Below are 16,310 nucleotides of genomic sequence, written 5' to 3'. Positions count from 1 at the left end.
GCAGTACGCAAAGCCGGGTCCGGAAGTGTAACCGGGAAATGTTTTTTTTTTTAAATAAATTCTCATTTTGTAAATAAAATGTTATCCTTCCATTATTACAGCACTTAAATAAAAATCAAAATGGTACATTCTATTATCATTTAAAAGCGACAAAACACAAGCAGTACAAAGAAAATCAAACTGTAGAGTCAAAATTTGGCATTTTTTCCTAATTTTAAATCTTTTAACATTATATTACATCTATACATAGATAGCACAATGTTTCGTTCTATATTAATGAAGACAACGCGTGTATTTTTTTTTTAAAAATATTATCTTTTATTTTTTTATTCCCAGCGGAAACGACTCCATCCAATCAGTTACACGTAACCAGGAAAGAAGTGTCGACCAGAAATACACGAGTTGAACTTCCTTATGTATTCATAAAGCGTAATATTCTACAACTTCTCATTTTTAAAGAAAAGTATTTTTAGGAAGCCCGCGTATATCGATTCATTTAAGGTAAGCGATTTGGCATTCTTTGAGGCAAAGAAGGGAGTAAGGTTAACTCCCTTCATCCGACCAGTAACAGCATCTTGTTTACTTGTTCCTCAAAATGGCAGAATACAAAAGGTCACTGCCACATTTGCTGTGGAGATGTAATTTAAACGTGAGAATTGATTTCTAGATGCTTGTACATCTTATACAAATCTAATGGATGAGATTAGATGAAGCGCAGTAAAAGTGATCATCAAATGCTGCATTTCTATCGCTATATATAGATACAAACAACAATCTAAAGTATCGTAGTGATATTCTAGTTCGAACAAGCAAATGTTTTTGTCCATCTGTTTAGATGGGATACATGGCGGTAGAGGAACACAGCTCTACAATGCTGCACCTGAAAAGAAACCCTGGCATCCGTTCCTGGTCTCTTTGTGTTGGTACATATTTTTCTTATTAATGTAGTTAAGTGAAATTAATGTTTTCTCAGTAAAAATAACACAATGCGTCTCTTGCTTCCTTTTTCTTCAGGTTTGGCATCTATTGGGTTGGCAGCTGCCTACTACAGCTCAGGTATGAAATCTCACTTTGACAGCATTGCCTGACATATACGGTATATAAATATATGACTTGTGCTTTATTTGACATGTTTTCTACACAGATAGCATCTTGTGGAAGCTTTTCTATATCACCGGCTGTCTGTTTGTGGCCATTCAGAACATGGAAGAATGGGAGGAGGCAATATTTGACAAAACTACTAATGTAATTCAACTCAAGACCATTAGCTTGTACACTTTAGTTCTGACGTTATGTAAAAGGGGGCAAGAGAAAGGTAAGTAACGGCATAGAGGTTTTAGTTATCCACACGGGAGTGCACAAATACAAATCCACAATAAATATTTTTGGCTCTCTCGACTCTTAAGTGGTTTTGGACCTGAGGCATCTGCATGACGTCTGCGTCCAAGAAGAAAAGGTCCGATATTTGGGTAAAGGCTACCTTGTAATGTTGCGTCTGGCTACTGGTTTCTCCTACCCACTGACTCAGAGTGCCACAGTTGGGGGGCGAAGGTAGATCCCTACCTTAATGAAAGAGTTGTTCAAAAGTGTGAGAACATCTAATTTAACGCGCTACTTTTTTTTCCCCCCATGTGATACTCGTCAGCGATGTGGAGGCGGTAGCAACGGTGCTCAAGCGCTTTTTGGACATGGACGAGCAGCGAAAGCAGCGAGAAATGACTGAGCACACAGAAGAGGAAGTAGATTTTTTGGATGACAGCAGTGATTCAGAGCGTGAAGAAGAAAAACCTTGATTTTAGTAGGGGCATTTTACAAAAATATTCTCTTACTGAATTATTTGGAAATAGGGTGACTTTTTTTTTTAGTTTTGCATGGTGAGAAACAGCTTTTTGATCTAATTACGATAAGAAAACACTCGAGATTATTATAGATATAATGTGCCTTTCTACTGAACACTGGTATTTATTATTGTAACTCAAAGGGCTCTGCAGTTTATTGGACCACCCACATTTTAGTTGTTCATACACACACGCGCATACACACACACACCACACACCTGGCAATCAGGATGGACTCTTATACTAACAGTTCTGATCCATGAAGAATTTCCATGATTCAACCAAAAGTAAATGACGTTTGAATTCAGCCTGACTGTTGGTGGTCTTTAGCAAACCAAAGATGTGTGTATTTTTGTCTGACGATGTATTCTGAATCGGGGCTATACCGAAGTCCAAATGAGCAAAACTGTTACTTAAGACCGCCTCCCTACTCTTTGATTTTTTTTTTTTTCTTTTTTACATTTTTATATTCACGTTTTGCGCAGTTCTGTTTTGTACTTTAAAATAAATAAAAAAAAATCCAATTGTGCTGTGTTTTTTGTGTTTATTAAAACATAACTTGCATTATGTACACAAAAAAAAAAAACAGCACCAAGATGGAAAATAATTCTACGCAACTATCTCCACTGTGCAGGCTGTGATTTCATCTATAATCCTCTGAAGGGGAGCCATCACTGGGTTAACATGTTCATCTATCCACTCTTGAGCTGTTGAATCTGGGTAAAGGTGAAACATTTCCTCTCTTACAACACCCACCTTCTGTTGCAACAGAGCCAAATACCTTGGGAGACAAGCTCATACACAATTAGTGACGAGAACGAAGGAAAAGGGAACACAAGTGGAACGTGACATGTTTGCTCACATTGATGCTTGACTCTGAATCTGCTCGGTGATGAAAGGGTTTGCCAACCTTCTTGATCTGTGGTAGGGACTGAACCATCCTCGCACATATCTAGGATTACATAGTCAAAAATATTAAAGGGGACGTCAACCCCAAAAATTTATTTTAAACTATATGTTCTATGCATATTCCACAAAACATCATTTTAATTCGAATGACATGAAGAACCGTGAGGTAAAAGCAACTCACATATTTTTTTCGAAAGACCTTATATCCTCGATGCGAAGAAGTGAATCCAGTTCCACAATCGACTCTGCTAGTCTCCTTCCCGGGAAGAGGGTGTCATCATCAAACGTACTAAAATAACACGAGACAAAAAAAAAAAAAAAGAAATTGAAATTGTGTGTTTTGATGAAAAGAAAGCTCCGGTTGCCACCTCACCTCGCCATGTTGTCAACCTCCACGTTGGACACACCCAACATTGTAGTCACTTTATTTTGAGCCTCGTGACCAAACTGGCCGTGGATGAGTGTTTGCAGACACGCCGCTAGTGACGGAAGACCCACAGGCATGAGCTCACACAACACTGAGAGGTGGTCATACCTGACAATGGGAAAACCAAAGTTCATTTTGGCGTACCTAAATGGGAATTTGCATATGTAGAAAATCTTATAATGTCATGTGAAAAAAAAAAAAAAAAAGGCTACCTTTGCCAGCCCGTCACGGCAATACCACTAAAGTTTATGCCAGGCGACACCGATGCAGCCACTTTTAACCATTGCAAATGGTTATCGACGTGTCTCTGTGTGCTGGGGACGTTGGTGTAAACATTGGTGGAACCTTTAAACGAGCTGGCTGCCCACACATCTTGCATACCAACGCTGTAGTACTTCTCCAGCAACGACACTAGTCAAAAAAGTTGGAGGGCCATCATTACAATCCAGTATATTCAGAAGGACTAAAAATCACCATAAACACAGTGGTTGAGTTACAAATGAGCAAAATGACAGTTCGTACCCGTTTTGTCCACATCCAGATTAGGCGTGTAATCCCATAGCATCGGTTGAACGAGTCCAACAATACCACTCGCTGGGTCAAGGACAGCAAAACACATACAAATATGTTAAACATTCATTTGTATTATGTTGTACTTTAAGGTTTGATATGATGAATGAAAGAGTGAAAATAAAAAGTCATTTATTTGAGTAGTTTTACTTCAATGTTGTCGTTATTTGCATAATCGTATACCCGGAGTTGTTGTATTTCCCATTCATTTTGTATAATTTCCTCACCACATCTCACACAAAAGCACTTATTCCTACTCACCTTTCAACGTGTCCTGGCTCATACCTCTCATCATATCATCCCACATGACGACGGTCATCTGAGGCCACGCCTCCTTGATGTATTTCACCACGGACGCAACATGACTTAAGAAAAGCTGTTCCACGGTGCGTCCAGGTGAAGCCAACCACTGTTTTGACATCTTACCCTCACCCAACATGTACACCTTAAGTTAAAAGTATGGCCATGAGACAATTGCTAAAATTTAAAAACAAACAACATTATGTGTTGTTGATGTTACCTCATCTGCACCGATATGCAGAGTGTTTACACCTGGATGCAGCTCCACCACCTGCTTCAGCATCTCCAGCACAAGTTTAAGACCTTCTTCCTTATGGGGGTTGAGGGTGCCCACGCAGTTTGACACTTCTCGCAGGCCCCACATGGGTCTATGCTTTAACACAAACTACAGCATGGAGAAAAAACAAGGACTATGACTCAAATTATGTCCAGTTTGGATTACAACAACACAATGTCTGCCACACCTCCATATGGCCAAAGGTCTGCACAAGTGGTATGATCTCCATGCCCTTAGATTTTGCAACTTTCTGTATGGATAATATCTGATCCCGGCTGAAAACACAAAAAGGCACCCAGGGTGATATTGATAAACTTTCAACCTAAACAAACTGTGTAATTAAATTCAAATCAAGAAAGTAGATGAATCAATTTGAACCTGTATGCAGGTTGTACTGTGGATTGCAGTAGCTTCAGCTCTCCCTCATAAGGAAACATATCCTCATATTCCACCAGCAGGCCATCGGCACCCAGCCGAGAGAAGCATTCTATCAGCTGCAGGATGAGAGGAAAACTCAAATATGTCAATTGTTTTACACGGAATACATTTGCATGAGACATATTACCTGGTAAATGTAGTCCACTTTCGGAGGCGCACCTTTCAAATCCAAGTGAACAAGTTTCTTTCCGTTCGGCCAAGGTGGATTATTCATGCTGATTTGTGCGAAAGTGTTGGTATCTATAAAATATATACAACTGAATATTTATTTTTTTAATTTTACGTTTAACCAGAGCGACACTAAAGTATGGGTCGTCTGGTCAGGTCACTGAGAACCACGAAAGTAGGCACGTAGTTAGAAATAAGTATGTCAAGGTTTACTGTTACGTAGAGTATATTCGATAAAAAAAAAAACTATAAAAGCGATACAATACTGATTTGCAGAACATCCGCATAACCCTGTGACGTCCAACTTCATTGGACCGCTGTCCAATGAAACAGTCGCTTTCTTTTCATCCAAGCCAATCATAATGTCGGACGCGTGCTAACCCGGAAATAAAAAACAAGATTTGGGTGCGAGTGGCGCGGCGCGTTGTGTAGTATGGTTAGCAGGGAAGTAAACGACTATAATCGTGCATGACTGCGTCTTGAGGAAGCTTCAAGGCGGTTAGGAATTTTCATGGCGCCGGTACGACAGCGAAATGCGAAAGGCTTGAATTCTACAGAAATAGGGAGGAAAATCAAAAGGTGAGCCAATCAACAAATCTCGGCTTGAGTAAACGTTGAAACAATAAATACAAAATATGAGAGTAATTTTTCCCCTCGACTTGATCCTGACAAAGTATCCCGCACACAAAAAGTTAATTTATAATTGGTTATTAACTGTTTAAACTTTAGTCATTACTGTCGCAGCTAGAAATGACATCAGCAATAATTATTCAACTCTCAATTCAAATTTACAAGGGCTTCAACCATTTCATCTCCAAAGCAGAGAGAAAGAATGTGTTTGTTTTTATGGAACTAGAACATAATGCAATTTATTATTTGCTTAAATTTATGCCCCTAGTGTTGCGAGCATAGTGGATTTGAATTCAATATGGATGGAGGTTTCATGCTTCTATTCATTAATTTAACTAAGAGAAATATCATCTTGCGTCATAGTTTCGAGGAATTATATGATTGTGTTATTTGTTTCGAGAACACATTTCAAGAACTCGTGCATTTCAAATGATCAATAGCTCTTGTACATATGCATTCTTTTACACTTATTCTAATGGTTTGTATATCTGATCTTTACCCCCCCCCCCCTCTTCGTCAGGGGTAATGCACTGCGGCAGGGCACTGCCTGGTGGACTCCCAAAGGGCTGACCACTTTATTGCTGGTTACTCTTTGTTTGTGTGGGGCTGCTACTTGGCTCTATGTCACATCTTTGGATAGTGACATTACAGAAACATTGGTCAGCCAGCGTGAGGTTGTGTCCCCCGAGCCCAGGGTCTACATTATCCAGTGCTCGGAAGACTATGAGAACTACAAACGCTACCCAGGTGAGGCTTTTGCTTTGACATCACGGGAGTGCTTCGATTCACATGTGGAATGGAATGAAATCTGGACATTGACATTTGTATTGCTCTTTATGAAATGTGTTAGTTCAAATTTTTATGTGATTCTTCTATAAACCTTCCAGGCGGCTCTAGAACACAAGTAAACCAATATGTAATAATTGCGTCATTAACATTTTTTGAATGCTGTTTGTAATAAATCATTTGTAAATCTGGTGGGCTGTGATGAAGTTCCTCCACTGTACACTAGAGGGCAGCAGATTTGTTAAAGTGAAAATCTGGACTTTCCCCGCAGTATTGATGTCGCCCTACCTTGTTGCGATGTTGCCCGCCCCAGTGTGACTTCTGAGTGTTAAAAAAAGCCACCAACTGTCTTTCATCCAATCTAATGTTGCAGCTCTTCCACCTTGACACCCACTGTGGTGTTGTCATTGACACGCCAGGAGATGTTCTCTCACCTTGGCTTCGCCCCATTTCAAACTCAACCTTGAATAACTGCCACACTAAACTCCCTCGAGCCTGCCCGCCCTCATTTTCAGCACGTTTTCCTGCAATATTTGGATTGTGCACCTCACATCTACTGGCCACCTGTACAAATTCGAAGAAGAACAGACCCTAAGTGGTATAAAATATCAAATTATAATTATGCTTATTACCTATATTAAATTACCTTGCATCCATAGCAAACCCAGGTTTTCCTTCCATTCATCAATTTGAGTGGGAATGCACAGAATGTAAATAAACTCCAATTTTTTTTCAGTTCCTCACCGTGTTTTTCTCCTTTACCAGGGTGCACGCCTCAGAAGTGTGGGCGTGCTGTCGCGGATGGCGTGGTGACAAGGGAGGAAGCTCAGGTCCTCAGGAGGTGAACACTGCCAAACAGGGAGCAATCTGTCTCATTTCTGTTTCTCAGTTTTTTTTTTTTTTTATTTTTTTTGCCATTAACTTTCGCTGCCTTGGAGGGGACGAGTAAATCACTTTTATGCTTGTTTTTCACACAGGCTTGCTGAGAGGGGACTTCAACTGGCTGGATCGGAGGGAGGAGTGAGTATATTGCCCAATAAAACGAGATGAACTTTAATTATTGCTTCGTCAGCACTCCTCTCTACTCATTTTCAATGTTTCACTCGTCTCGTGAATGATGTTCTCGGTACACATTTTGTAATAGCAAATACCTGGCTTGGAAACACGATTTGGCCCAACTATGGCAATCTTAGCCATGGAGGGGCCCAATTTTATATTTATGGTTTGCAACAGTGCATCTTGTGGAAAATTCCAATGCTAAATGTTGTTTGTTTTGACCTTAAAAGGCCTCTATTTTGGACCTGCACTCCGGAGCGTTGTCAATGGGGCCGCAATTTGTCAACATTTACAGGTGGGACACTCTTGCAATCACAACATATTGTTCCTTGTGAGATTTTTTTTTTCCTGTATTTTTCCAATTACAATGTATTGGGCGTTATGTAACATTTATTGTCTCAAGTAGTCATCAATGTTGCTGTTCCACAAACTGCCTGATTCCTATTCAGATCCTTTCCTCCTGACTTACATTTTTCCACCATACATGTCAATCAACGATACCGTTAATTCAACTCAAATTCTTTTCATCACATCATTTCATTGAATTTTCGGGAAAATTATATCTGGGTGATTTTAATCATTAATTACACATTAATGAAGAGGTTCCCCCAATCAAGCAATTGGACATGAATAAAAAAGAAAAAACACGCCTCATGACTGATGCGTGCACTCTTGAAGGTTCTCTCTTTTTTTGTTTTTCCTTTTAAATAATGTGATCTCGTTTGGAAAACTGATTCCAGATATTTTGGGGAACAGATCCAAGATGTGTTCACACAAGAGGATTTCCAACTTTACAGGTAAAAAAGTTACCTGTCATTTTAAAGCGATTTCGGCTTTTATTTTGCAGTGAAACTGTTTAATTTGTAAGAATTTAATATAGTCATCATGTCTTCATGAAAGGTGAACACCATTTTTTTTCACGTTTTATTTACGTTAGCACCAGAATTCAATGATTGTCTTTTATTGTCTTGAAGATGGCGTTTCTAGTTTTCAAGCTGCTTGCAAGATTTGAATGTCACGGGTTTAATTTTTTTTTTTTTGGGGGGGGGATACTATGTACTATTCAGTTACAATTATATAAAAATGCTCAAGTTATTAATTATTCAGCCTTACTTGCTCAACTGTAGCGCCAAACTTTTGACCGATGTCATATTCTTTTCATCTTTAGAGACGTCCGCAAGCGAATCCAAACGGTTATTGCAGAGACGTTTGGTTTAGACCAAGCGTTGATGTACCTCACCAAGCCCACCTTCTTCTCCAGGATCAACTCCACAATAGCTAAAACCCAACATGACGAGTACTGGCACCCGCATATAGATAAGGTATTTAATGATTGATGCTCGAGTGTGTGCGATAGTTAATTTCGGGTTTGAGGTTCTTGAAATAGATGAGAGGCCAACAAATTCGATTTTGGAAGCTTCCAAAAACTAAAGCGATAACGTTTGCAGGGACCTTCTGGGACCTGATGTGTTGTACCGTTAGCTTTTCCGAGCATGGTAATGCACAGTATACGGCAACGACTTTGGCACGGAATACACTGAATGCATTTAGATTAGACCAGGCGTGGGCAAACTACGGCCCGGGGGCCACATGCGGCCCGTTAAACGTTTTAATCCGGCCCGCCGAACTTGAAAAAAAATGAAATGAATAAACCTTGGTAATGTTTTATTTTCTAAATACTGTGGTTTTTCAAAGACATATTTTGTCGTAATGCTTTTGTTCACTTTCGTTGAAAATTAAATGTATTTTTTTTCTCCGATGAGGTGAGGTTACCAAAACACTCCATCCATCTGCTCCTGGTCCGGCCCCTCTGTCAAATTTTAGAACCCCCATTGTGGCCCGCCAATCAAAAAGTTTAAGACGTTCCAGCAACAAGTGCATCAATACTACACCCGCCCAAATGTTATTGATTCATTTATTTTTAATAAATAGACATGTTTCCATTTGCATTGTCATTTGGCATATTTGCAGGGTCATATCGGTTTCGTCATCTGCCGGATTTCGACGGCTGAAAGAATTGAACCAGGAACGATTTGTCTCCCTGCGCTGTGCGTCTCTGCAGACACTGGCGGGGGATAATTGACTCACCCAACCCTCATTAAAATACAAACGGCCTTTGACATTTTTCATAGCAAATTTCCTTCCCTTCGATCATACAGCAATTACTGTCATCGAACAAATTGTTTTTTGATAGAATTCAAAGTGTATTTTGTACATGGCAGGGGGGGACATATACACTAACATGAAACACGATTAAATAAATAAATATTTAAATCATTAAATATGTATCTCTTATGACCTGACCATTCTTAGTAAAAAGTCAAATGCTCCAACGACTATTTTATGATTTGAGAGTGTGTAACTATTTTTTTCCCCACCACTTCAGGTCACCTACGGCTCATTTGACTACACCTCCCTTTTGTACCTTTCTGACTACGGCTCCGACTTCACTGGAGGAAGATTTGTCTTTATAGACCAAAATGGCAATAAGACAGTAGAACCAAAGGCAGGTAAATACCAACAATTCATTTAAAAAAAAAAAAAAAAAACTTGAGACAAAGTAATACTTGACATTCAGTATTTTAATGCCAGCTCTAATGAATGCACCATCAGGATTAACGCTAACCTATCGCTTTGTCTACTTAAACCCAATAAAGTCGCACTTGAACCACGTAATTCATGGGAGAGGATTTCATCTCAGGCAGGATTACAATGATATTCAACTACTGTTCATTAGAGAATCTCGAGGTGATAATAGGTGACAATCGAGTGGTAATGTGAGTGTTCTCTCTAAATGGGTCATCAGCTGTATGGAGTCGTACAGTATGCTAGAAATGAGCCTGTCCCGGAAGGTGAGGCATTGCATAAAAATATTTTTGGGATTTTGGCACCACTGTTATTTGCATGTACAGAATGCAAAAAAAAAAAACAAAAAAAAAAGTCAAGTTTCTGGGGCCCACTTTTAGAATTGGGAGATTTTGCTTTTTTTTTTTTTTTTTTTTCCAACAATGAAATTAATTTTACTTCAATTCGTACCGTTTATCAATATTCAAAACATTTTACACAAAGTTTTATTCAGATTAAGTTACGTATTTAATGTGAATACTTTTCAGAGTACTTTTTTTATTTGAAAGTTATATTGATTTTATAACGTCTTGAATTTTTAAGTAACCAAGATGTAACGGGAGCAAGCCTGCTGAATTAAATCATTCTTATTTAAGCTTTAATATATTCAACATTAAAAAAATTAAACGTGGTATTAATTACCATAAACACCAATTGGCACATCACTCACGTCCATAACTCATACTCCCGAAAAAAATTAAATAAAATTAATTCTTCGGAGAGTAAGAGCCAATTGATGGTACTGCAGTTTGCGTAAAGGAGACATTTTGTTGACAATTCTCAAAATGGGTGTGGTGAAGAATGACGAGTGCTCGTGCAGGCGCTCGCATCATTGAAGTGAAAATATTAACAAAGAAGTAGAACACTCTGATCCCAAACCTTGCGACGCATGCTTGATGTAGTACAGGAGATGGTTCAAATGGGGAAAAAAAAAAAAGAAAAAAAAGATGACACCTGTCCTCTTGTCTGCTTTTGAATTCTCAGCAGAGTTAAAGAACCCATTTGGAATCATAATATGACACAAGCGTAAGATATTCCGGTCCATGCTGCCTGACACTTCTATTTAGAGACATCACAAAACGCCACACGCACACATCATGCGGCAGAGGCCTCACTATCCCCCCCCCTTCTGCTTAAACACAACTTCACCTCATCGACAGTGCCACGCAGCATGCTTTATAGTTGACTGCCATGTTTTGACCTTGCGGGGGGTTGATTTGGATGGGTGATTAGTTCCCTGAGATAATCATGATGTCTCTTTGCCGTGACTAAGATATAATTAAAAGTCCCCCCCCCAAAAAAAAAAAAAATCAGGCTTGTGCAGGAAGAAAAACTAAAGACATTGAGAAACTGATATAAGCCTCATGGGGCAGGAAGTGAGTTAAGAAGCGTTTGGAGGACTAGTCGCACTTTTTAGCACATGTTCGATTCCACTTTTTTCCCCACTGATACCACGGGTACTTCTGCTACATACAATTTCTATCAAAGCAGTGACAGATTATTTTAAATATCTGTCAACATGGAACGTGGCAATAATTTTTAGAGCGGTTGTCTCCTAACCCAAAGATTGAGGGTTGTGGTTGGGTCTAATACTGATATCTAGACATGGAACACCTGGGGCAAGCCTCACGCTGAGCCATTTCTGCCTCAACGGCTGGGAGGTGCCATTGCAATTGATTTCCGCATGTTTGTACATCAAATGTCAAACAACGGCAGCAAAATAGTTTATGGATTGTTTAAATGACCCAACTTGTCAATAGGATTGACCCAAGGCCAAAGTACAGTTCCGGTGAAATAGTTTGAAGTCACGAGCTTGCTTCCTAGCAAATCCTTCGCTTTGTGGTATTTAGTTCTTTTTATAATTTATGGAAAAAGTCATACATGCTCCGGTCGGATTTTCTTTCCTGCATCTCATGTTGTGGATCATAGCAGAGGCTGGAAAACTATTATCCCTGACTGACTGCACGATGATTGTGAATGGGACATTGAGTCCGAATGGATCCCATGTCAACCGATTTGAAAGTCATCTTTGAGAACCACTACACATCCAATGGCCCTGAACTAATATCCTTCCGCAAATATTGTGGGACACCGAAGCGGCGTAGCCATTAAAGCAACGCTAAGCCATTAAAAACTCTGTTAATTAATTTCTTCTTGCTGAGTCAACTATTCGACAAAGTGCAAGCACATCTGGCGCCTGGGGTGGGGGAGTGAGTTTTGATGGGATAGATTGTTATCCCTAAAACAGTCTATGTCTTTGAACTCATTTGGAGTCGGTCAAATACGAAACTCCTGCTTTAGCTGATTTAAAAATGAAAAGAAAACTGAATTTGTCTCGATCATTATAAAATTTTACATTTTTTAGTGATCGCAGTGCTTCGCAAAAACAAGACAGATGCTTTAATCCCGCAAAAGTACATTTGAGTTTTAACATCAAAATTGTGTTTAAAGAACTAGAAAATCCAAATCGGTGCTTGAATAATGATTCCCTTAAAATGTATTGCACAAAAGTTAAATAAATAAATGTTTGAAAAAAGTGAAATGTACTTAACAAATGTACTCTTGTGTATTAGAATAAAAATGAAGGGTCACTGTCACATTTTGAGGATTGAACATTTAATTCAATGTTTCTTCGTGTGCCGTTAGAGCCTATCACAAATGCTACTCGTATCACACGATGAGATGAATTTCTATGTGCCATTGGATCATTATTATATTTTTATTGTATTAGTTTAACTAATGCTCAGCGGTTAAGAAGATTGTGTTTTGCAATAACAGCAAGGAATTATTTCACTTTTATTTTTAGGAGCGTGCTTAAAGGGGAAGTCAACCCTGCCCTTAAAAAAAAAAAATAAATAAATAAATAAAAATTCCTATTGCGCAGAGCTCAGCTTACGACCAATCACGGTGCAACTTCAGAAAACAGGTGAGCCATGGTTAGCCGTTCCCTTGCCCTGAGAAACTGTGATGTCATTTTCAGTCGACTGAAGCTACAAAATGGTCGCATCCTGAGATCGCTAAAAACGCCTCGATTTTGCTGCTTAACTCATATTCCACAAATGTAATATTAATCAGATTGCCATGTCACGACTAGTGGGCCTGCATTGAACATATTTCTGTAAAGAAAATATTTGCCTTGACTTCCCCTTTAAATAATCGTCATGTTGATATGACCCCCGCCCCCCCCTCCATACAAATGCTCTGAATTGTCACAGCATTTTCACACGCATTTCTGATTTGACATTTGCTCACTTCAAAAGCTGCGCGTGCATGTATTCCAGATGAGGTTCACGTACTCCTGTGAAACTTGAGGAAGGAACTGACATTTTAACCGAATGACCTCAGGCATATCTAATTCCACCCCCCGGCGATGCCTTAAGGGCTGTTTTCCTACAGCAAACTAATGTTCAAGCTTTATAGATGGAGTTGTGGTTTTTTATATTATCCTTTGAATATGATTAAGGTTAGCCCACTGCATCCATTTTTCATGCTAAATGGATATTTCCATTTAAATTAATAAATTTTTTTTAAATAAAACCACTTTTCTTCCCAAAACGATATTCATCCCGTCACCTTAAAAGTCTCCCCCCCCCCCCCATTCTCTTTGCCCAGGTCGAGTGTCTTTTTTTTCCTCCGGCTCTGAGAACCTCCACCGTGTGGAGAAGGTGACTTGGGGTACCCGCTACGCCATCACGGTGTCCTTTACGTGCGACCCCACGCAAGCCATCGCCGACCCCGCTTTGCCCTGAGGCAGCCATGGGCGATGGGCCGGACGTCGCAGTCGTCCGTCTCGGCCAAGCCCTGCAGGATGCAAGTGGCGGATGGGAAAGATGAAGGATGAGATGGGAGAAGGGGGAAGAAAGATTTATTTGCGGCTAAGATTAGACGCGCGGTCTCTGCCTTCTTAACAGTTTTTTTTTTTATCGTGCCACTGCTAAAAACATAAAACAGTCACATTTCCATCGTTTGTATGGAGGTGTTTGAATTTCTTTTGTTGTACTTTTTTTTTTTTTTAATCCAGTTGTGTTTAGTTCTGCGCACGGTTGGATATCAGTCCCCTTGATCATGCAAGGTGGACTTTATCAATCAGTTGTCTGAGTTTGGATAGCGGGAATATGTGTTATTTTGATATTTAATGACGAGCTGACGATACAAACATGAGGAAACATAACTCAGGAGAAGCCTCTTTGCCAGGAGTGCTCGCGCTTTCTAGCAGAGTTCCTGTCTATCAAAAGTCCGTTATTGCCCCAGTTCATGCATTATATCTCATTGAACTGCATCTGCGCCAACGCCAGAGATGTTGACTCATTTTGAGGCCAAATCATGAAAGGCTGTTGAAATTTTTACCTACCAGATAGGCACTTGTAGGGATTTTTTTTTTTTTTGCTATGACATGACAGATGAACTATTTTTCAATGCAAATTGTATCCAACTCCATAAAAGTTAAGCTGCCACTGAGTAAAATGGTTTCACTGTCATGAAGGTTATGGTTCGCCGCCAGGGTGTTTTTTTTTAAAGCCAAACTTGTTTTTTTCAACAATTGCCTCTTTTTTTTTTCTAATCCATGTAATTGTGTAGTGTGCAAGGATTTCCTTTTTTTTTTTCCTCTCCGCAAGAATGTTTTGAGGTAAAAACCAATACCTCCTGTTTTTTTTCCCCATACAGAAGTGACTAATTTGTATTCACACTATGAAGTGAGTTGTGAACTTGTACCTGCACTGCAAATCATTCTCATCAAGAAGATATCCCCCCCCCCGTACCCTTTTAATAAATCTATGATTTTTTCTGCAGGATGCCTGTCTGTGTTCAATAACATTTGCACATACATGTACATATAAACCCCCACATTTTTTTTTTAATTCATGTTTTTTTTTTTTTGGAGGGGGGGGGGGGGTTGTCCGGCAAATATGAAAACATTTATACAGTATATTCCTGCTAAATCTAACATTTTTGGTGGGGTGTTTAAAAAATTATTATGGTCATCATCATTATTGTCATTTAAGAAGAATACATTTTGAATCATGGAGTTATCCAGGACTGTTTTTTTTTTTTTTTTTTTTTAATGCCCCGTATATTCTTTTGAAACAGTGACTGTCTCTCATGTCTATGACAATTATTGCGTTCTTTCTGGCCTCTCCTCCCAAAATAATTCCACATTGTTGGTTTAAATTGAAGCCCAGAGTGCTTGCTTGTGCACTTAAAAGATCTTTGAAGATTCTTCCAGATTTGAAGCGACATAAACCAAGACGTACTAGATTAAAAAACGATTGCGACTTGTCATTAATTTAAAAGAAATAATTCAATTTCTCCACTGAAGTGCCCTGTGGAAATTCCTCTTCTGCTTATTTTGTTCTAATTAATCTTATGAATGCTAACTAAGAGGAAAAACAGGCAATGCAAAAAAAAAAAAAGAAAAAAAAAGGTTTTGCTCAGATATGAAATTGCAATGAGATATTCCTTCCAGAAAGTGAAGCAACAATTTGAGTGTTGCGAAAAAGAGGCTCACCCCCCCCCCCCCACCTCTGTGCTCCTTCGGTGTACACAAAGCCCTCAGGGATAGGTTGCTATGAATTAATTCATGAGTTGGTCGCACTTGACGTGCACACACTCTCCAAGTTCAAGTGGATCGGAGACATGGGCTTTTTTAAAAAAATGTCATTTATCTCATATGCGTAAACAAGTTGAAATGAAGGGTGAAGCGGATCGCTGTTGCCTTGGTAACGTAACAATTTTGTTCAAATAATCATTGCAAGCGCCGCTATAACTTTTGCAATCAACTGACCCTTGCAGAAAAGCTTCCCCAAAGACTTATTACCATTTTATTAGGTGCAACCGTGAATTTTTCCAACAAGTTTGACGGGGAAAATATTATTCCAATTAGTAGAGCACACTTTTCCCAAGGCATTTTCCCCTATCACGTATTATTTCAAATCTTCTCATGTGCTCCTGTTTTCCCCATTTAGATTCATGAACTCTTCACTGAGAAATGAAGGAAAAGCACCGGAAAAAAAATTGCAACAATAATTTAGAAGAATTTTCCTTTTTGCCTGCTTTGAAAATGGTTTCGTAGTGTTCCGCATAATGTTGCTTTAAAGTGACAAGTGAAAATCCAAAATTGATCTTGACGGCTGAACAGTCAGAAAGTAAACAAGCTTCTCTCATTAAAATCATATGAGCCCTCCATAAAACATGAGGCACATTTGAGCATTAGTTGATCTGCCAAAAAGAACATCTTGAACACGATGTTTTGGCTTGGTTGCTGTCTAAATCTTTTCCGATGTTACAT

The 16,310-nt window shown here is 39.2% G+C and overlaps 3 protein-coding genes across 4 annotated transcripts; 2 read left to right on the top strand and 1 right to left on the bottom strand.

Moving 5' to 3' along the window:
- Nucleotides 1-358: 358 nt before the first annotated feature.
- cybc1 (cytochrome b-245 chaperone 1) lies at nucleotides 359-2,367 on the top strand. The gene is made up of 6 exons (XM_088285263.1): nucleotides 359-501; nucleotides 836-923; nucleotides 1,015-1,056; nucleotides 1,145-1,315; nucleotides 1,407-1,551; nucleotides 1,646-2,367. Exons 2-6 carry the CDS (start codon nucleotides 836-838, stop codon nucleotides 1,791-1,793), a joined length of 594 nt encoding a protein of 197 aa, XP_088141389.1. The 5' UTR covers nucleotides 359-501; the 3' UTR covers nucleotides 1,794-2,367.
- hexd (hexosaminidase d) lies at nucleotides 2,349-5,223 on the bottom strand. Its single transcript, XM_088285262.1, has 11 exons — nucleotides 4,887-5,223; nucleotides 4,700-4,815; nucleotides 4,509-4,596; nucleotides 4,265-4,429; nucleotides 4,006-4,189; nucleotides 3,697-3,768; nucleotides 3,387-3,585; nucleotides 3,121-3,282; nucleotides 2,929-3,036; nucleotides 2,701-2,790; nucleotides 2,349-2,619 (listed from the first exon to the last, which is right to left on the bottom strand). Exons 1-11 carry the CDS (start codon nucleotides 4,971-4,973, stop codon nucleotides 2,448-2,450), a joined length of 1,443 nt encoding a protein of 480 aa, XP_088141388.1. The 5' UTR covers nucleotides 4,974-5,223; the 3' UTR covers nucleotides 2,349-2,447.
- A 113-nt stretch (nucleotides 5,224-5,336) lies between these two features.
- Nucleotides 5,337-14,764, top strand: ogfod3 (2-oxoglutarate and iron dependent oxygenase domain containing 3). 2 transcript variants are annotated; one of them, XM_088285312.1, is made up of 9 exons: nucleotides 5,337-5,506; nucleotides 6,078-6,304; nucleotides 7,109-7,184; nucleotides 7,321-7,363; nucleotides 7,630-7,694; nucleotides 8,140-8,196; nucleotides 8,568-8,721; nucleotides 9,786-9,909; nucleotides 13,637-14,764. In XM_088285312.1, the coding sequence occupies exons 1-9, from the start codon at nucleotides 5,439-5,441 to the stop codon at nucleotides 13,771-13,773; spliced, it is 951 nt and encodes a 316-aa protein (XP_088141438.1). In that variant the 5' UTR covers nucleotides 5,337-5,438; the 3' UTR covers nucleotides 13,774-14,764. The 2 variants fall into 2 exon arrangements, with proteins under 2 accessions (XP_088141438.1, XP_088141439.1); XM_088285313.1 differs by lacking the exon at nucleotides 7,321-7,363 and adding an exon at nucleotides 6,940-6,941 and having other exon boundaries at nucleotides 6,078-6,348.
- The last annotated feature ends 1,546 nt before the right edge of the window (nucleotides 14,765-16,310 follow it).

This window comes from Idiotropiscis lumnitzeri, chromosome 20, assembly GCF_059441095.1.
Source record: "Idiotropiscis lumnitzeri isolate Australia: NSW breed Sydney's pygmy pipehorse chromosome 20, RoL_Ilum_1.0, whole genome shotgun sequence".
In the NCBI taxonomy this organism is placed as follows: domain Eukaryota; kingdom Metazoa; phylum Chordata; class Actinopteri; order Syngnathiformes; family Syngnathidae; genus Idiotropiscis; species Idiotropiscis lumnitzeri.
Note: the sequence above shows the minus strand (reverse complement) of the source record. Positions and strands in the feature narration are given on the sequence as shown.